The following is a 23032-nucleotide window of genomic DNA, read 5'->3' as shown; positions in this document are numbered from 1 at the left end:
TTAGATCCTTCGTAACCCCAAGACCCACTGGTTTCTGTTGCTACTGTTACAAAGCAATATTTGTCCAATAGGTTTGTGTATTTTAGGCTTTTATCGGATTCTCTGTAAGCGGCGACGAGACCCGCCTGAATTGAAGAATGGGTTATGTTGGAAGGAGCAAACGTATCGGAACATGCAAAATCCCAGACCAGTGCTTTCCCGTTTTTCCACGGTACCAAGGTCATGCCGTCAGGCCTTTTATCATCAGAGCGCAACAACCATTTGGTTCTTTTATTGAAGGAACTCCTGCTGAAACGAGGGCTCTACAAATGATGTCGTTCACATTATGGTGTCGAGATTGTCTTCCCGCACTCTTTTTACATGAAAGACCATGTAATCCTTTATTATCAATATATGCGTTGCAAGCAGAACAGTAGTGAGGCTCGCAAATATTAGCCCATAAGCACAGAACTGTAGCAATACGAAAGCTCTCATTAGAAAGGTGTAGGCCGAGTGCGTGAGAAGGTAGGGTTTGAAGCCATGCTCCGTTGTTGGAGGAGGAGACAGCTAACAACCTGGCTTTTTCATCTGGGTTATTAGTTGATGATATGGGTGAAGATAAACGACGCTTGACTATCGGTGCATTCCAAACAGGCTGTACATGTCTTTTGTTGTTAGGTGGGGGATCCATTCCAACCATACTAGTCCATTTATCGATGTATTCCTGTATATCTCGAATCGAATCCAAGTCAACCTCCTGTTGAAGAAAAGATCCAATTACTTCTCGTGAGCCATTGAATGATGCGAAGAAAGAAGGTATGGCGATATCCATGGCTCGACGAATCCCAAAGCATCCATTCTCAACTGGTAACGAAGCTTGTAACCATGAACTGTCCTTCAAAGAACAGTTTAGAATGGATTCCAGTCCTTTTCTAATAGTATGCTCGAATTTGTCAAGTAATACGAAGGAGAGCAACGGAGGAAATATAGTAATCTTGTAAGTGAGAATGAAGCTCGAAGTAATAATAGGCGGAGTGTGCAGAAATGTTTGATAATTGAGGAAAGAAGAATTTTAATTTTGATATTTTGTCCAATAACATTTTGTCTCTTGATTCGGCAGAGATGGCAGTGCCTAAAAATTCCGCATTGGTAGGTGATAAGAGTTTGATACCAGGTGCTACTTCGTTAAATATTTCATAAAGGTCATGAACTTCATCGTCTCTGCCGCTCAGAAAACTCACTTCACATTTGGAAGATTTAGAAACAAACCAAGAGATGAAGCTTAAGCTGAAGTATTATTTAATAATAATCTAATTGTATTTTTAAAAGTATTATTAAAAGTAATAATTGTATTAAGCTGAAGTATTATTTAATAATAATCTAATTGTATTTTTAAAAGTATTGTTCAAAGTAATAATTATATTAAGCTGAAATATTACTTAATAATAATCTAATTATGTTTTTAAAAGTATTGGGGAAAGTAATAATTATACCTAGGTATTAAGCTGAAGTATTATTTAATAATAATCTAATTGTATTTTTAAAAGTATTGTCAAAAGTAATAATTGTATTAAGCTAAAGTATTATTTAATAACAAACTAATTGTATTTTTAAAAGTACTATTGAAAGTAATAATTATATTAAGTAGGAGTATTATTTAATAACAATCACAGCATATCCTGTAACGAAGTTGACAAAGATATTTGTCTGAATGTATAACAAACTGTATGCATATTAAATAAGCTTAAGTATGTAAGTTAAAAAAGTAATAATGACGCATTGTATTTTGCACCTGTTCGATACAATACATAGAATTTAGAAACAATAGTACAAAAATTGTCTCAAATGTGAATTAAAATTAAGGACGATATTGAATTGGTTGTGAGTTTAAAAACATTAGCTAATGACATTTTATTTCAGCTTCAAGTTATTATAGCGAATGTAAAACTTGCCTGGTAACACATTTATGTTGACAAGGAATGATGAGTTTCTACGGTGCTGAGCAAACAGATTCTATAGAAATAGACTCTGTTTTTTGCTGTTATGATGTCAAAGTAAAACAACAAAATTAATGCGTAAAGATTATATTAGAAGATACTCCGCCATCTCTGTGTCTTGAAATTAATTGACCTCTGTCCTGAAATGCTGAGAATGGTTTCCATGTAAGATATTTCATGTTTGTCATGTGACGGCAATTTTTTACTCGGTGGTAAGAAAAGTTGCCAGATGTTTCTTTTTCCCCGAAGTTTTACGTTATATTTGTTTATTATTCCCGTAAAACGATTATTTCCATCTTTTCTTCAAATACATACAGGAAATAATAGTCGGTCACATTTAAAGTGCTCTTATAAGTTAATACGATCTTTTTAATAAATTAGAGGAACTGGTTTGTCACACAAGTAACGACGCAGTGCAACAATGGAACTTAGCACATAGAGAGGGAATCAAACAGATTGCGTTTTTATTTCCTATGTAATCGGCGTCCTAACCTTATGTTTAAGAATAATTTTGTTTTAGCATCATAACAGACGTTAGTAAGCACAGACTCGTTCATATCGTAATCCTATCGGGATTTTTTTGAACATATTAGAAAGAGTGTTGAACTGTAGAGGTGCAAAACCTTCACTAAAATACAGTTAAAAGGCAACAAATAGGGTTGATTGGATTTGAGTTTTACCGTCCCTTGCATTTTAGCCTCCATTAATACACAGTTAAAAGGCTACAAACAGAGTAGGTTGGATTTGAATTTACTGTCCCTTTGACTTGTGTCTTCAATAAAACACAGTTAAAAGGCAACAAACATGGTAGATTGAATTTGAGTTTAACGTCTAGTACCGGGGCTATATTGGAATTATTTGTAGTTACAATTATTCTAAATTACTATGTGATATATACTACGTCATACAGGTGTGCCGAATATCTTCAGTATACAGTATAGTCGGCAAAGACATGTATGTGGCAAATTTCATGTCAAAACAACAGTAAATAAGAACAATAAAACGAAAATAAAACTTTTTTGTCCATTTAGCAACAGTTTGTTTTACTCACTCTAATTTTCGTATTTATAATTATTTTCCTATGAAATTTACCACAAATATACATTTTGCGATTATACACATAGTATCAGTATTAAAAGAACCCTGCAAAATCATTATCAAATTATATTCTTACACTAAGACAGTTATAGATATGTAACAATCATTTTGGACATGAGTGTACCTCCTCTCGTCTCGATTTCAAAACGGGGGACGCGGTGGCTCATTGGTAGAGCGTTCACCTCTGGTGCTTGGGGTCCCGGGTTCGATCCCAGCCCCCGCCAAGTGAACTTTGTGGTGGACAAACACCGTGTGCGTGGGTTTTCTCGGGGTTCTCCCGTTTCCTCCCACTTTCTTCATTCCACCATTTCATTCATTACTCATCATCACCGTCTCCTTTAGCCTAGCCGGCATAACCATGGGACGTAAAACTCAAAAATTTCATTTCATTTTCGATTTCAAAACGAGATATTTAATGTATTGTGAACAACGTTGTGAATAAAGAATAATTATTCGGTTAATGATAAAATTATGTGTATTCCACTGATTACAGTCAAGCTAATACAAGTAGTTTGAGAATTTCCTCACGATGCTGGTTGAACATGGAAAATTCTTTGTTCTCGTTCGAATCATTATGTTATTACACTCTTTTTTTTAAATGTTACTTTATCTTTCACTGTTACAATAGAAAATAATTATGTTCAATTCTGAGATAGAACAAGAACAAATTTGAATGTGACAATCAGTGAGATATAAAAAATAGAGGCGTAAGTATTAAGTTTCACTTGCTGTTAAGTAAATTGGATTAAGATTATTTCTAGTAACATCAGAAGATGTCCGTTACTTCTTTTTTATATATATAGATATAATTTAAAGGTAATTTTGTGTTTATAGCGCCAGTAAATTTTCATATTTTTTTACATAAAATTAAGAGTTCTTACACTTTATGTCATATTGGTAAACAAAATTGGTCTAGAGTATAAGCTTTTGTCAAAACATTTTATGACTCACTAATAATTTTGATGTAGAAGTGTATAATACGAGGTAAAATGTTGTACAGTTGTATGCGTAAAATTTTCCATCTCGTTTTGAGTTTTGTAGAGTAGGCTCTGGTACGGGTGCTGTGAGGTAAAATGACTAGTGGGAATCAAAGTTGACCTAACCTTAAATCTCTACCAAGTGATTTGGGGAAGAAACTGAAAAAAAGTTGACCTAACCTTAAATCTCTACCAAGTGATTTGGGGAAGAAACTGAAAAAAATACTTTAAATTTATATCAATATATCGGATATGAGCAGTATTCGGAGAGAAAGGTTGCAAGGGCTAGATATTCAAAGAATGTGTATTTGACAAGAGATACGCTGCAACATATTTAATATCAGATCATTTCAGATTTTCCCAGGAAGAGAAGAGCAAGATTGTACACGGACATAGGAGTTCCACGCTTTTTATTAGTATATTAATAGACTCTATACAAGTTATTAAGACCTACGTGTTTCTGAAACTCAGGGGGGAGGAGAATTATAGTAATGCAGGGATTATTTTTCGACGTAATTGTCAACATTGTCCAAACCCTTGTTAAGTCGTGAAACTAATTTACAGTTATAGAATTATGGCGACTGCTGCTGCAACCACATTTCAACATCGGCCCTGCCTCCGGAGAATTCGCGACACCACTTTGTTACACGTTGCCGACTTACAATTGTTCCACAAACTCCCGGCCAAGTAAGTTTGTGGTGGTCAATATTGAGTCCGGGTGTTTTCTCGTTTCTTCCCACATCACCCTTTTACCAATTCTTTCATCATTATTCACTTGCCTTTAATTATCCTTCTCCCTTAGTCGAAACTGGTGGGAATTCATCTGGTTGAGATCCACGTTAAGGTTGGATTAAAAGGAAAAAAGTTTTGCCGATAAATGCCACTCGTATATCTCTCATGTATTTTTTTACCTTTTACGAAAATTCACAATTTCTCTTACAAATTTCAACCTAGAGACTTCAATTTTTTAGAGAAGAAACTTCATAACCTATCGAAGGGAACAATCCGTGCCGATTTTTTATTTAGAATTTTCTTCATTGTTGAAATGACTTGATTGTTGAAATGGATATCGAAATCTTTAACAATGGAACTGTTTCAACAATGAACAATATTCTAAATTAAAAATCGGCATTGATTGTTGCCTTCGATAGGTTATGAAGTTCCTTCTCTACAAGTTTGAAGTCATTAGGCTGAAATTTGTAAGAGAAACTGTAAATTTTCGAGAAAGGTAAAAAAAAATACATAAGAGAGATACGAAGACTGCTGTGACATCTATCGGCAAAACTTGTCCGTTTACACCAACCTTAAACTACAGGTCCTTGTTTTATATAGCCTCAGTGCTGGAAGGGGATACTAAATTCCAAAAGAAACTAAGCAATCTTAAAAGTGGGTATATGCTATCCCTAATGAAACACACTCTATAAACATTGCCAATTAAACTAGATACATACTTTAATTCCATTGTATTTTTTCATAGAAATGATGTCAATATAATTATGTATATAAAATTAGACATCTAATCGAATACTTAATATAATCAAATAAAAGCCACAGAAACCCAATATATCAATTAAGCATTTACACACTATTCTATTTCTTCCTATCATCATATCTACACACTATCATAAGCCGGTACTTAATAATGCAATTATCATGTTATCTATATAACAGTCATGCTGAATCTCGGGATTGCGTGATTGTTACCTACCATGTTATCTATACAATAATTATTTGAAATCTCGGATTGATTGTTTGATTTTTACCTATCATGTTATCTATGGAACAATTATGTGGGATCTCAGAACGATAGTTTAATTGTTATCTATGTAAAAATCATGTGAAATCTCGGAATGTTTGTTTAGTTATTACCTATGTAACAATCCTGTGGAATATCAGAAGAGTGTTTAAAAATTACCTATGTAAATATCATGTAGGATATCGGGATAATTGTTTAATTGTTATCTATGCAGTGATTATATGGAATCTCAGAATGACAGTTTAATTGTTATCTATAATGTTGCCTATGTAACAATCATGTTGAATCTCGGGATGATTCATTGATTGTTACCTATGCAACAATCATGAAAAATCTCTGTATAATAGTTTGATTGTTATCTATCATGTAACAATCATGTGGAATCTCTGGGTGATTGTTTGATTGTTATATATCATGGTATCTATGTAACAATTATGTGGAATTTTGGGTTGATTGTTTGATTTTTATCTATCATGTTATTTATGCAACAATTATGTAGAATCACAGAACGAGAGTTTAATTGTTACTATGATGTTGGCTATGTAACAATCATGTGGAATCTCGGGATGATTGTTTAGTTATTAGCTACATAACACTTATTTTGGAATTCGGATAGTAATTACCTATGTAACAATCATGTGGAATATTAGATGACTGTTTAAAAATTATTTATGTAACAATCATGTGGGATATCAGGATGATTGATTGTTACCTGTAATGTTACGTATGTAGAATTTCGGGTTGATCCTTTAGTTGTTACCTATGCAACAATCATGAAGAACCCCGGGATAATACTTTGATTGTTATCTATAATATCAGCTATGTAACAATTGAATGGAATCTCAGAATGATTTGATTCTTACTTGTCATGTTATCTATGTAACAATCGTGAAGAATCTCGAGATGATTGTCTCCTTCGCACTACACTCTTAGACTCCATGAACTGATCATCAGGCGAAAGGGGAAGATAGACATGTAAAAAAGTTGAATATCAACCAAAGATGTCATGCAACTGAAGCTCACTACAGTCGGCACGGGATCAGGCTCACTATCGTCAATGAAGCTTGTGCTCACGAATTGCAGTCATTCTAATGATAGCTGAGGCTTGATATCCTTATTAAGGTTCGGGCTTATCAATCTCAATGGGCTCGAGCTCACTAAAATTTCAAATTTCCTGTCCTCAATGGGGCATGAATTCACTCATGGTTGCACTAACTAATAATATTTAGGCTTGAGCTCAGTCGAATTGCGACTCGAGCTCTTCATTAACTTTAGCGTTCACATTTTTCTCCACTCTATTATTGATTAGGATGAAGAATTAGATTTCTGGGCTTTCACCATCTATGGCCATTTTAACCCGTCAGGTATGAGGGATGCCATTCGTCGGCGATCACAGTATCCGAGGAAAGGGAAGAAATAATTGGGGAAGAAAGGAAGCGGCCTGGGACATGTAAATTAGGTACTAGCCCGGCATTTGCCTGGTATGAATGAGGAAGACCCAGGAAAAGCTCATTCATGATGGCTGCACTAAACAATCTTTTTACACTTTTTCGACCGTGCACTCTATTATTGAGATTGAGCCGGACTTCCTGGTTTGAATATGTCTGATAACTAGTGTCTCTCTTATTCTTTTGATTGTATAACAGTTTACATGGAATGGGGTTAATTTACCGTTTCTGCTCTCGAGAGAATGATTTAGCTGGGTCTAAAGTTTGAAAAGTTTACTTAGAGGCAACTTCTGAAAGTTGCCGGAATTGAGAATAAAATTAAATTCAAGAAAAAATTTCCAGTGAATTCGAACTCACGTAGAGTTTGCCACGTTAGATGCTAGAGTGTAACGCATTTTCCATTTATGCTCAACCTTACTTATTAGCAGTCAAAGAACGGTAAATTCAGCTAGTAACCGATAAAGGGAAAATGCATTTGGAAGGAAATAAATAAGCATAGACTCCAATTATTACAAAGTTGATTCCTGACAGAAAACCAGACGGAAACACAAGATGAAGTAAGGTCATGGTTGACCCAGCACGAAGTTTCATCGTGATATTATTTTGCGCCATTATCTTGCTGTAATTTAACAAGAACTCGAAAGCTGTAATTTAACAAGTGGTCGAAAGAATCTACGAGGATAGCCAGTTATAAAAAAAAGACATTGTTTATGCACTTCACTTTGCATCTCTCGAGTATTTCATAGCCTTGAAACTAATGCAAAGTCCATCATCGCTGGGAATTGAACCAGGGATGTGTGTTAAACACTGAGTGAGATATCCGGATAATCGCCTGCTCTGTCTACCTGACTTAATAGTAATGGAAAGGGTATATGGATTCATGAAAAGAGAATACATCGTTAGCTGTACACTCGTAGTATGGTATGTTTGATTTTTTTTTTGTTTGTTAAATCAACCGACAGAGCAATACCACTATTATAATTATTACACTGAAAAGAACATAATATAGCTGAAATGCAAGCACAGTTCTTGTATTCCAATCTAAACCATTTTCTATTATTATAACATAAAAAACAACTCAACAATCGCAATTAAAAGAAAATTTAAAATGTGCCTGCTATTGATTCAAACAAAAGTACTGTATATATTCATAATATTAAGGAAACATACACGATCACAATATGACAGAAACCTACAGAGTAATAATTCAAAGGAAACCTACGTACTCGTAATAAAAAAAAAATACGCAGTCCTAATACAAAGGAAACATACGCAGTTATAATGTAAAGGAAACCTACGAACTTACAACATAAAATAAACCTATCGCTCATAATACAAAGCTACAGGCAGTGTAGTCAGTCTGTTTATGGTGTTCTTAGGAAAACCGTAGAAGAATACAATCAACAAACATATGGCCTACCATTAAAACAACAGCAACTACAATATCCACTGAAGCTTTCCTGGCGTCGTATTGCAAACAGATCTTCTCAGGTTAGCAGCCAGGTAATATACCTGGATGTTAACTCGAGAAGACCTAGGGATTTAGGACTTAGATTTCTGGACTTTCGGCATCTAAAACCATTAACCCGTCACAATTTGAGGGATGATGTCCTTCGGCGAGCACACAATCCGGAAAAAGGGAAGGAAGGAAGCGGCCTGGGACCTATAAGTTAGGTACCACCCCGGCATTTGCCTGGTGTGAATGAGGAAAACCTAGGTAAACCTCATTCAGGGTGGCTGGCCTGAAAAAGCGTGTTACATTTTTTCGACCGAGTGACCCCCCCGGGACCGGGACCGCTCGCACCGAAGACGAGAGCATTAGCGACTCCGAGAAGACCTGTTTGCAACAGCAACTATTTCTGAATCTGTCATGGAGCCCTTTTTATACATCATAAGAAGAGATATTCTTTCGAGCACATTATGTTAAATTCAATTTATACGATCATCCTTCAATTTGCACAATAAATAGTAAATATGTAAAGCCGACTATAGTACTGAAGTCTTTTATAATATCTACGTAACAGTTACATCCATGTATCCCGATGACAGTTAAACTGAAAATTATTCAATTGTATTGTAATTCTTATAATTCTGCGGAAATCTTAACAACAGAAGAAACTTACGATTAACTTTTGTTCCTTATACAACATGGGCTAAATTCTTTATTATTTTCTATACGAAAGTTTTATTCTCTTAACACAAACCTACTTATAAAATAAAGGAAACCTATGTACACATAATGCAAAAGAAACCCACGCATTCAGAAACCTATACAGCCTTGACCTACACAATTGTGCAGGTTGAATAGAACCACCAATATTCACAATATCGGCCGAACATACATAATTGTGCATGTCACTTTTTCCGACAGCTATCAGTTTAAAGAAAACTAAATTATATTTGTGAAGATTAGTAGATCATACTAGCTTAGGAAATAACGTTTCTTTTTGTGTTTTGTGTGTTGTGTTTTTGAGAAAAGCTCGTCCGGGTGGAAAGGGTTTTAAATGTACGTACTCAAAATGTAAAGGAAGTCTACGAATTCATTATGCAAGGGGAAGCTATGCACTCATAATGTATAGAAACTATGCACTAATAACGCAAAGGAAACCTGTGCTTTCATAATACAAAGGAAATTTATGCACTTATAATGCAAAGAAAATCTACGCACTTATGATACAAAGAAAACATACATCATAATGGAAAGCAGAGTAGTTAACAGTAATGGAACTGATAAGCGTAAATGTCTTCTATTAGGTTTCGGTTTCGGAACTGAATCCTATTTCACCGAATAAAGCAGAGCACAAGTGTCTCCACCGGGAATCAAACCCGCCACCACGCGCAGAGAAAACATGTGCGTCAATCGTTTGTCTCAGAAGAGACAAAAATCCTATACAATTACTTTTACAAACTGCCATAATAATAATAATAATAATAATAATAATAATAATAATAATAATAATAATAATAATAATAATAAGAAGAAGAAGAAGAAGAAGAAGAAGAAGAAGAATACATATTCTGCTATTATTGGCAGGTCGCTTGCAGCAACTGAGAAGCTTTCATTCCCACGGTTTTCCGTTAACCTCTTCATTTTCACGTACGATTTTTCTGTTTTGATATCGTCCATTAATTGTAGTCTCCTTCGCCCTCTCCCTCTCTTTCCTGCCACTATATCCTCTAGCAAGTTTTTCATGATACAGTTCGTTCTTAGCCAATGTCCAAACAGTTTCTCTTCCTCTTCTTAATAATGTCTAAAATTGTTCTTTCCCCCACCATTTCTAAGATCCTTTTATTTGTTTCCCACTCGACTCAGCTAATTCTCTCCATTCTTTTCCACACCCACATTTCGAAAGCTTCCAGTCGCTTTTTGTCATTTTTGGATACTGTCCATGTTTCTGACCCATACAGTATGCCCAACGAAGCATTTTATGAGTCTCTTTCTCAACTGTTTATTCAAGATCCCATAAAAAATTGTCTTTTCTTTTACCTAAAGGCTTCTTTCGCCATTCCTGTCTTTGCTTTAACAATACTAATAATATTAGTCCTATATAAATGACTATATATATCAGTGTTTTAACTCCCTATATATGCGAAAATTTCCCGTCTAAAAATCTCCATTGAAATAACAGAGCAAGGAAAATAATTTGTTCTGCTGGTTTACTGAATTCGTTTGGCGACGTTACAAAAATCTTTTTAGCATAAGCCTTCAAGCTGGATTCTTACATATACAAACATACTCACTATGTTTTTAGGTAAACTAGCCACTACTGAAAATCAAACTAATTTTTAAGACTGACCTATCTAAGATTTTCTAAGGACATATAACATCTTTCACATAACGTACAGTAGTTCTTCTATAAACAACGATGAAAATTATAATTTCGCTTCAATGTTAATATGGGTAAGAAATTCGCATAAGATTTTCCCTGCCCTGAAATGAAATAAGAAAGCTCTTATGGGAAAATAAAAGGTAATTGTAAGAAAATGGGGTTAAATAATAGAGAATTATATGGGGATTTTGTTTTCTTCACAATGGTATCTGCGTTACATAACTTGAAGAGATTTACGAATTCATCTTCAGTAGGTCACATGTAAGAATGATGTTATGCGCTTTGTGCAAAAGAGTTAATGTTCGATTCCCAGAAACAATTTTTAAGACAAAAAATCAGAGAGACTCAATTGAAAAAGAGGGAAATATCACAAATTTCTGAAAAAAAAGCCTACTATTTGGGTTTCTATCGTGTCGTTATACAAAAGCAGGGTTATGAAGGACGGAACCTATTATTAACGTGAGATCGGTGTAGAGCAGAAACGATGTTGTAAGATCAATCCTCACACCATATATGTCGTTCCCTATTATTATATCTCGCCTTCTAGAGCCCTGGATTGAAGGACCACGTTACCTGGCTCGCCTTGATTTTTTTTTAACTTTAACGTCCCATGTTTATGCCCTGTAGGCTAAGAGAGATGATGATTAAACCAAGTGAATGATGATGGAAGAATTGTTGGATAAATCTTTCAGTTTTACGTCCCACGAGTATAGCCTATACGGCATACTAGAGACAATGATAATGCAAAATAATGAAATGGTGGAATGAAAAAGTGGGAGGAAACGGGACAACCCCGAGGAAACACATACACATAGTGTTTGTCTACCACAAAGTTCACTTGGCGCGAGCTGGGATCGAACCAGGGACACCATACACGAGAGGTGAACATGACGCCATACGCTGAGCTACCTCGATCCCTAAGAATTGGTGTAATGAGAAAGTAGAAGGAAATGGTAGTTTTCTCGGAACCTACAGACACAATGTTGCCCACAGCAAGCTCACCTTGGCCGGGGATCTAATCAGAGACCCCACACATCAGAACCACCGTGAGTAACCCCTGAGCAGTACTTAGAAGAAGAAACGTTCCCACCTACTTAGCTTGTTGTTTAACTGTAAGTTTAATTAAAATAAATATTATAGTGCAATAAAATATTTTGAGAAGTAAATTTTACGAATACATAGTAATAATGTACTTATTAAATCCATTGTGCCCAGAAAACTTTAAACAAGAAAGACTAGAAGAGATTTTTGGAAGAAATTCTGCAGGCTATACATCATTTGTACGATATGACAAACTAAGCGTCATTTTCATATTAAAATAAAAAAAACTAAGTAGGAAGTTTGTTGTAGTGTTAAAATTTAATGTCCCTTTTCAACACGGAACCTATATGAGACATGGACCTACAGTTTAAGTAGAGTCCAAACCATTATATTCCTTCAATGCTTTCTCACCGGAAACCCTGTCCACCATACGTGCGCAGTAGTGACTAGACCAGCGGGGAAATCGAGTATTAAGGTTCATGCCTAACAGTACTGTAACCATCAGGCGAAGGTAAGTAATCTCTTTTACGAGGAAGATGCTGATAATTTTCGTTCATTTCGGTTTTTCATGACATTTTAACCTTTATTTTACGGCTTGTCAGTACACTGCCAGAATAGTAAATCCGTTCTTTCCCGCGTGGCACTGTACTGACACAGGCGAAAGGTCTACTTTGACCCGCGAGCACACCGGTTGAGAACCAACGTTTTTGGTTCCTTTCACTATGGACTATCTCTTCATACAATAAGGCCCATCAGTTAAAAAAAAATGTGTGCTCGCGGGTCAAAGTAAACATTTCGCCTGTGTCAGTACAGTGCCACGCGGGAAAGAACGGATTTACTATTCTGGCAGTGTACTGACAGCCGTAAAATAAAGGTTAATGCGTATCATGATCTAAACGCCGTAATAAAGTGGGTTTTCTATTTCCAATATATCGTTTTTGCACAGCACGGTACATTTAAATTAAATATCTTTTTATCAGCATATGGGTACTGGGAATAACTACCAAAACGCATCAGAATGAAGGTTTCTTCCAGGTATATGAAGCTCTCAAAGGAACTTGGCCCTCCCGGAGTTGGCCAATTGCCCCAACCGAGAAGCTAAGAAAAATTGACAAGACCACCATACCAAAAACAATGTCCTAGTGCATATTGATTTCCCCTCCGTTCTCCCCTTCGCGAACAAAATTATCCAGAAGAAAGACTAATCAGAATGACTTCAGGATTCAGACCATGGATCATGCCGAGGTTAGAAAGTTGAATGAAGATTACAGCATTAGGATCCATATTCATTCATAAGATATTCTAGTTTTACGATAGAAAACTAGGGGATCATCAACGTTTTATTTCACACAGCATATGCTGGTCTCCCTGTCCCTGGAGTTCAGCCGCGTTTCTTGTGTGAAAAATATAAACTTACTGACAAGCGTTCAGTATGGAGATAAATTACATGGTAGAATCTGATTAGAGCTAAAGTTTCCGTAGAAAAAAAAAAGTTTTATGAGGAGTAAATTTCATTTGAGTAATTAAATTACCTTTTTCTTTGCGTTACGTTTATAGGTGACTAGGAAAAGTCCCACATGTTTCTGTGGGCTATGTTTAGCGTTCCTGCTTCTGTATCGTTCATACAGAATTCATTAGAGCTCGAAATCTTCCACAAAATTTGAATATGAATGTATCCCCATACCTTTCTCTTCCATTCTAGGTAGAACATCTAAAAATACTGAAACGAGTTTTTTGTGATCTGTGTTGTTGATGTGTTCTCCATTGCAAAGAACGCATGTTAAAATCAATTATAATGTAATTATCTGCAAACCCGTTCTTCGCACGGGGAGGATAAAGTTTATGTAATACCGGTATATCATATTTGACGGTAAAGAAATGAGTGAAATAAATAAATAAGCAAGAGCAATGTCTTTGGCGTTGCTCCTGTCAACATCAGTTAAATTATATAAATAACAAAGAGAACCTCTTCGGCATTCCCTGTGTCAATATTAGAGAAACAAATAAATTACGAACAGTAACGTCTTCGGCGTTGCTCATGTCAATATTACTGTAATAAATAAATAAATAAGTAAATAAATAAATAACGAATAGTGATGCCTTCGGCGTTCTTCCTTTCAATATGAGTGAAATAAATAAATATCGAAGCCTTTGGCGTTCCCTTGTCAGTTCCCGAATCAGTTGTCACTTTTTGCTTAACTTTGGACTCAAGTGTCAAATGTCACCAATCAGCATAGCGATTCTGAAAACTATGGATTCGAAAAAATGAAAATGAATTCTTTCAGTTTAACGTCCCACGATTATGCCTTTTAGGCTAAGAGAGACGGTTGATTAAAGTAACTCAATGATAAGAAAAGAATTGGTAGAATTAAATGTGGGAGGAAACGAGAGTGTTCCGAGAAAACTCATGGCCACGATGTTGTCCACCACAATCGTACGTGGACGGGGATCGAACCAGGGACCCCACGCACAAGAAGCAAGTGTTTACCACTGAGCCACTGTGCCTTCCAACTGCGGATTTAAGACTAATATTGATCATTTTGCACATACAAATTTTCACATCCCCCTTTTAACTCCCATGCCGACGAAGGGCTAAATTTGGACTTGAACAGTGTCGGAAGTGTTGTTTTCATCTCAGTAACCCCGAAAAACTATGAATTTGACACTAAAATCAATCGCTTTGGACATATTGTTTTTCACGCCCTTAGCTTCCCATGATGATAGGGTATTAATTAGACTTGAAGGGCATCGGGTGTAGTAGTATTCATCTCAGCGACCCCGAGAACTATGGATTTGATGCTAATGTCCGGCGTTTCGGGTATTTATAATTTCCCTTTATGTATACGCTTTGACACCCTGTAATTCTCCTCCTCTCCCGTGCCAAAATTTAAGAAAATGACTTCGTAAACGATTAAATTTTGTAAACATCTATCCCTTTACCAAATTTGATGATTCTAGGCCACTCAATTTATGTGAAAGGCTTATGACAGGCAAACAGATACAAACATTAGATATATATGTTATCATATTAGTATATATATAGGTCTAATTGGTGAACCATCTCAAAACGTTGACTTCTTTGTCTATATTCGCATGTAGTTTGTATCAGCTACGTAATTACACAGAGACGTCGTCACACCAGCATATCTTTAAGAGGGGGTAACAAATTTGAGAAAACTTTTCAGTAGTTAGACTAGGAAGAACTACCGGTATGGGCATAGGCAACTATGAGAAAAGGAATTTTGCAGGGGTTAAATTTTTAAACTTTACCAACTTTAAAGTAAACAGAATCAATGACAGCCATTAGATTCTACATGCCGGTGTACACTGTAAGACTCACTGGTAAATATGGTGACATTAAAAATTTCTTAAATCAGTGCAAGCGTAATAGAAGTAACACGGTTGGTATTAAAATAACATACAACTAATAATAATAATAACCATTAATATTAACAACTTGTAACTTTAGAAAGATATCATGACAGAACATTTGCCAGTAACACGTTGTAATTTTAATAAAAAGTAGTTTTCCAGTATATGGGGTAATACAAACATTACCAATAATTTGTTAAGTTTATAGCAAACTGTCAAAAAAAGTGAAAGAAGAAAAGTTAAAGCTGGAAAAATTAACAATGCATTAAAATGACTTCTTTTTTTAAAAAAAAGAAAATAGCAAATTTTCTTTAAGCTGAATTAGCTATTTTATGTAACGGCAATTAAATATATCTAATATGTATATAGTTGTAATTTTAAAATAGAAAACTTACATATGTTGCATACAGTCTCATTATAAAGAACTGGTCACCACATACATAAAATACTGTGTAATCTTGTCTTTAAGGGTAATGTGCATGGTTATCTTAATTCTGTTCCTTTCAATAACTGTATACATCAATCAAAGGTAATATATTTTAATATGTATGTTTACAAGGATGTTACGAAGAATATTTGAGATAAAAATAAAAATGTAAGTATGTATAAACCTTCTGAAGGGTTAAGGGCAAGTTCAGTTTTTTTTAAAAGTCTATTCTAAGATCCTGAAGTGTACTAAGTTGTTTGCTGGATCTAATCAACCGAAGAATTGTAACTCAAGAAATTGGTCTGACACAATTAAGAATGTACAAGTGTGCATACGTGCACAGATTCAGTATAGGTTTAGAACTTTGATTTAACATGGACCATAAACATTTTTCGTTACATATATCTCAGGCCTATGAAATTTCTTTGGAAGAAATGGCGTAATAGTTCAAGAGATGTAAATGCAGTTGTATGTACCGATGGAAGCTTCATGGCTGTATCAAAGGTATAATTTGTTATAATCAGAATCAAAACTCCATAAGGAAATAGATTATTAATATAATAAACTGGCTAGGTACACCTTTAAATTACGGTGAAATGCCGTAAGGATAGTAATGCAATCACAACAATTATTCAATACGACGAAGGCATGCTCGTATTTGAAACCAAAAAAGAATAATTGTAGTTATTGAACTAAACTCCTTACGCATTACACAGTAACTTGCTATTTATAATCTAGAACTAAATATAGGGTGGTAACTAGAAAATTACGGTGAAATATCTTATAGATTGTAAAGTAATCACTACACCTATATGCAGTGGCGTATTTACGATTTTGTTTCGGGGAGGGCTTTACTAACTTTTGGGGGGGGCTTTGCCTGAAAATCTGAAATTGTGCAAGATATTTCATATGCTTTACTATAGTAAGATTTCGGGGGGGGCTTAAGCCCTAAATACGCCACTGCCTATATGTCTTTTACATTAAACTATTGGGCTTTTTTTAAAAAAAGTCTTCATAGTCCTCACATATATACAAGGGCGCCCATCATTGGGGCCAAGGTGGGGCGATCGCCCCCTAGAGGAAATTGTGCTCCGGAATATCGAAAACTCCATAGAATTTTTAGAATAGTTACAGCAAAATTTGAAACTATATTTGAAATGTCGCTTTTTCTTGCCCCCCTTGCAAACCACAACATGGGTGCCCTTGCATATATATCATGAAAGATATTTACGGTCCATGGTAAATCGAAGCATTTTATATTAGCTGTGTTTACTGCTGTTTCATATTAAACTTACTGGGGAAAAATTTTGAAAGGATGAATGATGACCACTAAAGCCGAACCCAGTATATGTGGATTGCAAAACGAGAGCGCTACCAGTCCACTTACACTAACTCAACATGTGAATGTGATGGATAATTTTCTGTAGAGTCAAATTTCTTTGAGCATTAATTCACTAATGAATTTCCAATGCACATTAATTCAAACATATTACCGAAGACCTTATTATTTCCAATGCACAATAATAAGGCAAGTGACCAGTAATTTCCAATAAGACCATATATTTAACAGCCTAGAAAAGAAATAAAGAGCCTCATACCAAAATCATTGGCGGTTCTTCGGGAGGTCACATTGGTCAAAATTAACCTTTCATTGTTTCCAAGGGAAGAAAACTTATCTAGTACACAATGTACTCAAGAAACAGTGTATTACGTAAATTTTCTTCCTTTAGTTTGTAGTGGTAAAAAGCTAGTTGTTAAAGATGTGACCTTCCCCGAGACCAGCCCCTGCCAAACTAAAAATAATATTAACTGTACGTAGTAAAATCGAAAATAAAATACATACCTTTTGGTTTCTTGAACCACCAAAATCGAGCATTTCTATTGGTGGGAAATAAACTTCTTACAAACCTTGAGAAGTCAACCACCATAGAGTGTGAAGCGACAAAATTTTTAACTTTTTCGAACAAATATAATGGCACATTATTCTCGAACGATATCACATCATTCCCACTTTGCATCCATCTTCCAACTTCATGCGATTTCACAATTTTTACACCATCGAATATCTCGTAATTATCTTTGTCAAGTAAACGCACGATATACGTAATCACCTTGTACTTGAGGCAAGCTACCGTATCTCTTTCGATACACTTTCGATACAATTTTAGCACCATGTGGTCTTCAAACGCGTAATTATTTGTAACTTCATTATTACTAATATTATTATAATAATTATTATTTACACTTTTTGATGATATTTCACTAATATTATTAATATTGGCACTATTATTAAGAGCTACGACTACACTGGTTGAGTTCGTGTTGGATTCGGGCATTGAAATCACTTCCGTTGTTGGTGGTGCATTTGTTGAATTTTGCACTTCGGATTGGGGAATCCCCGGATTAATTGCAAATATATTGTTGGCACATAGACACAAGAATAGTACACACACTTTAAATGTTCGTGGCGGCATCTCCATTTTGTCTTACGCGATGAACAATCCTCTGGAAGCTTCTGTCGGTCACGAAACCTGTTCTTCGTTGCTGGATGATTTTTACCTACGGCCAGGTCACTGATGCTTGCAGGCATATGAACCTGTAGCTGAGTGTCCCGATGTTGAAGTTATTATTACACATATGCGTTACATCAGAGTTATTATAATAGCATCATTTTCTAGATATCAACTGGACCATTGAGGAATATTTCCAGCTATGGGGATAAGAGAATTTTGTTCCACAACCCTTTGGTTAAATGGAAACACACAATTGCTTCCTTTTACTTCTAATAACACTGTATTAATATGATGTATGGTTCAAATTTTCTGCAAAAATTACACATTTCAGTTTTTAATACTACACTATTAACATCGGGAAAACTTTTTTAAAGGGAATGTTACGCTTTGTGAAGTTCTTGTACGGATCCACTGTTCAAATATCTTAACACACACCCGTGGAATGATAATGATACGTGGAAAAAAGGATATGTTCTATATGACACTTCCTGCAACGGTAAGACAACACATACGCATACATACACTGGAAACTCGGACAGCAGGTTAGCAGGCGTTCCTACAAGAATTCCCAGTCCGTTGTGGAAGGAGGCATTGCTTGATGCTGGTGGGCTTCTTGTCCTTGAACTTGAAGATCAGGTACTACTACAGCCTGACGCAAGATGGTGCTTACGGATTTGTGTCACAGAGAAGAAGAAGAAAACAAAATAACATCGGAACGAACTAAAAGCAGGCCTATCAATGACGCAACGCTTGAGGAGGTAAATCTCTCTCTTTGGAAGTTGTCCACGATAAACACATATGTATAACGTCGTTGCTCTCTTTTACTCGCTGTGCTTAAAAGAACATTCAACTGTGTGAGTGTCTATATGGATGGAAACCTTCTGCTGCCTGTCCACAATCGGTCTTAGAAGCTCTCGTAGCAACATCCGTTCTTCTGGATTGGTTGGTCTAACTTCCCCGCCACAAAACACCTCCTTACTTAAGCTCTGATGCCACAAGTCACCTCCAGTTATTTTCAGTTTTTTCTTTATTTATTTTATTTTTGTTATTGACTGATCTTTCTACTTATTGTTATAAGCATGTTTTAAACCTTTCATTCAATCTAGGTCTGTAGTACCGTTAGACAACTTTCTGGGAAGATTAAAAAAAAGGAAATATATAAAAAAAAAACAAATATTCTTTCTCTTGAAACCCAACGGGGCGGCAAGTACATGTAGTACCAGTTTTGTGTGTTTTCGAGGTATAGGACTTTATTATTAGATACCTTAAATTCCAGCAGAGGCGACGATGCACAGGTTCTCTACCTGATCTTTTGAGGTGGATGACCTCGAACCAATACGGAAGACATATTAGAGGAAGGGAAGTTTCGCAGACAAAAAGAATAACGAAGCATTCTAATTACATTATTACTTTCTCTCAGAGTAGTACTTCATGTTTGTAATTTAAAAATTGTTTGGCTGGTTGGATGAGAGTTTAGCGCTTCTTTCAGCAACAAAACTATACGAGACGAAGACCTAAAGCTTAACGCGGCCTACCACCGTGAATCGAACCTGTGTCTCTCGGCTCGATTGCGAATGCACTGCTCATATAACCACGAGAAAACTGAATTTTAGAATTCATTATGGTTCAAGCAGAGATAAGGTTAAGAACACCCTCAACTTCTCTAAGGGATGTCGCATTATACAAGGTGGCCCAAAAGTAGGTATACACCCCTGAATTGATAAAGTATAACATTCCACTTTTGCTTCGGCTCTTCCGAGCTTAAGATGTAAGTAAAAACACATTAAGAACAAACAATAAAGCAACTAAGTCTACCTGATAAATAACAATAAAAAATTATATAAAATGCAATGAGCTGATCAGTACAGTACTGTAGACCTATACCTACTTTTGGGCCACCCTATGTTGTTAATATTGTTGTTTATGAGATAAAAGTTTAGGCTGTCTTGTCTCGTGCCTCGTCTCGTCTTGTAAGGAGCCCTACTTGTAGAAAAAGAATATCTGTAGCTGAAGGGGACCATGGTGACTAAGTGGTAGAACGCTACTCACTGATATCATGGGTCCCTGGTTCGATCCCAAGTTACGTTAGTTTGTGATGTACAACATCGCGTTTGTGGGTTTTCTCAAGGTTCTTCCGTTATCATTCCGCCAATTATTTCATAACTATTCACTTTCATTAATAATCTTTTCATTAGCCTACAGGGTATAGTTGTTGAATGTAAAATTAGATATTTCATTACATTTCACTTGTGTGGCTGAGGTTATCTTTAAAAAAGTTGCACAATACCTCAGTAATGCTGGGTTCCCTGGTTCATTTTAACCACATATGGTAAAAGTGGTAGGGCGTTAACCTCGGGGTGCATGGTGTCCTTGGCTTGATCCCAGCTCACGCCAAGTGACCTTTGTAGTAAAAACAAACACCATGTGTATGGGTTTTCTCGGGGCTCTCCCGTTTCCTCCTACTTTATTCATTCCACCATTGCATTTCTTTCTCATCATCACCGTCTCCTTTAACCTAGCCGATATAATTGTGAGACGTAAAACTTAAAGATTTCATTTCATTTCATTTTTGATTTACGTTACATATACATCACATTGCGTAAAGTATTACAATTTCTCTTTAAATTAACGAATATTTCATTGTGAGTGCATGCTTACTTATATATAAACTTCTTATTGAACCTTGTAAACTCATAAAATTATATGAAGATGCTATTATTTTTTTCCATTACTGTACTTCTGTGTGAGCCATTTCAATATTGTACTCCCACCTGCGCTTAGATCTTGATAATGATTTCCAGTTTAAATTTTGTTGATTTTGAGTTTAACGTCCCGTTCAGCAGCGAGGCTCTATGAGACGTGGACCTACTGATTAACGTGGAATCCGAACCACATGAGCTCCCGCCGGGAATCGAACCCGGGCCTCCCACGCCAAAGGCGCGTACGCTAACCGCTTAGCCACGGAGGAGCTCCAGTTTAAATTTTGAAAGCACTCCTACTTTCTTTCATTCTTTCTATATGACTTAACCTCATGACCCTAACAATGTTTGGTGAACCGTATAAATCAGCGTTTCCCAACCGGTGTGCCGCGAATGGACCGCTGGTGCCGCGAGGAAATTTAAAAAAATATTAATTATATAGGAACCTAATTGCAAGACAGGAAATATGTGTATTTAAATTTCACATTACCTCTACAATGAAAAAAATACTGTAATTGTAATATATTATTGTACATACATTACTACTACATAGATTGCATTTCAAAAACAGAATTTCATTAATATTTAAAATTGTGACGTATATTAACCATGTTAATAAATTATAAGTTTCACACTGTGTTACTTATCTGTTCATTTTTAATATTGAAAAAAGTATTAATTATCATTGTTATGACCATTATTGTTTCTTTATTCTTACAGATTATTTCGTAACTTGAAATTTTAAAATCTCATTCTAGCCTTTCGACAAAGCAAACACTCATACAAATTACCGCAATTCTGTTTTTAAAGTACAAGAGATTTGTTTGTTCGTTCGTAATTTAGTGAACGCTTGGATACATTCTTCGAAAAAGAAAGTGTATTTTTTAAAAGTCTGAGTTCTATATTTCATTGGAATTGTTTCCTGTTTTTTAATTTGAATGAAAACTAATTATAATGATTCACGATGGAGGAAAAACAGTGATCGAGCTTTATTCTTTGTGAGAAGGTCAGTAATGAAAGAAAACAAATACGACGGTATTTTCTATTTACAAATAATAATAATAATAATAATAATAATAATAATAATAATAATAATAATAATAATAATAATAATAATAATAATAATAATAATAATAAATATAATAATAATAATAATAATACCTATGAGTGTGCCGCATGTTAAAAAAGGTTGGGAAACGCTGGTATAAATTATGAAGTTACTCATTATAAAGTTTTCGCCATTCCCTATTTCCGTTCCTCTTGGGGCCGAATATTCGCCTTAGGATTTTATTCTCAAATACTTTCAGTCTGTGTTGTTCCCTAAGAGTAAGCGACCATGTTTCGCAACCATACAGCACAACAGGTATGATTATCGTATTTATATTTCAAGTTTCAAATTCCTCGACAAAATTCGAAAAGACAAGATTTTGAACTGAATAACAAGACGAATCCGCTGCTTTCGGTCGATACATAATTTCCTCGTGGATATTATATTGGTATGTTAATATTGATCCTAGATATGTGAAGTGTATCTTTTATTTTTTCTAGAACACTGATATTGTTTTCATATAGAAATCTTTAAAATCCAGTTTTTATTTAATACAATATATTCAACCTTTATATATATTTCCCCCAATTTTAATGTACTCGACATTAGTTCCGAAATATGCTGCATATATATATATATATATATATATATATATATATACTAGCTGAATGTATCCATTCTCCGCATGGGGGGTTGTATTTGGAAGTCAACTTCTGTGGGAGTATCACCATTCATTTCAGCGACCGCGAAAAGTATGGATTTGACCCTAATAGCGGTCATTTTGGGCTATTTTTACATGTCTCGGCATCCCCCTCCGGTGACCCCCAGCCCGCAGCCGAATGGGGTG

The 23032-nt window shown here is 35.4% G+C and overlaps 1 protein-coding gene across 3 annotated transcripts in view; it reads right to left on the bottom strand.

The window, feature by feature from the left end:
* The window catches only part of Osi24 (Protein), a 164851-nt gene extending 145460 nt beyond the window's left edge, over positions 1–19391 (bottom strand). For all 3 annotated transcript variants that reach the window (XM_081734457.1, XM_081734458.1, XM_081734459.1), the window contains exon 1: positions 17769–19391. In XM_081734457.1, the coding sequence (XP_081590583.1) occupies positions 17769–18405 (637 nt within the window). In that variant the 5' untranslated portion in view covers positions 18406–19391. The remainder of the gene's footprint in view (positions 1–17768) is intronic.
* Between the last annotated feature and the right edge of the window lie 3641 nt (positions 19392–23032).

Source organism: Thermobia domestica, chromosome 12, assembly GCF_964235325.1.
Source record: "Thermobia domestica chromosome 12, izTheDome1.hap1.1, whole genome shotgun sequence".
Lineage (NCBI taxonomy): Eukaryota > Metazoa > Arthropoda > Insecta > Zygentoma > Lepismatidae > Thermobia > Thermobia domestica.
Note: the sequence above shows the minus strand (reverse complement) of the source record. Positions and strands in the feature narration are given on the sequence as shown.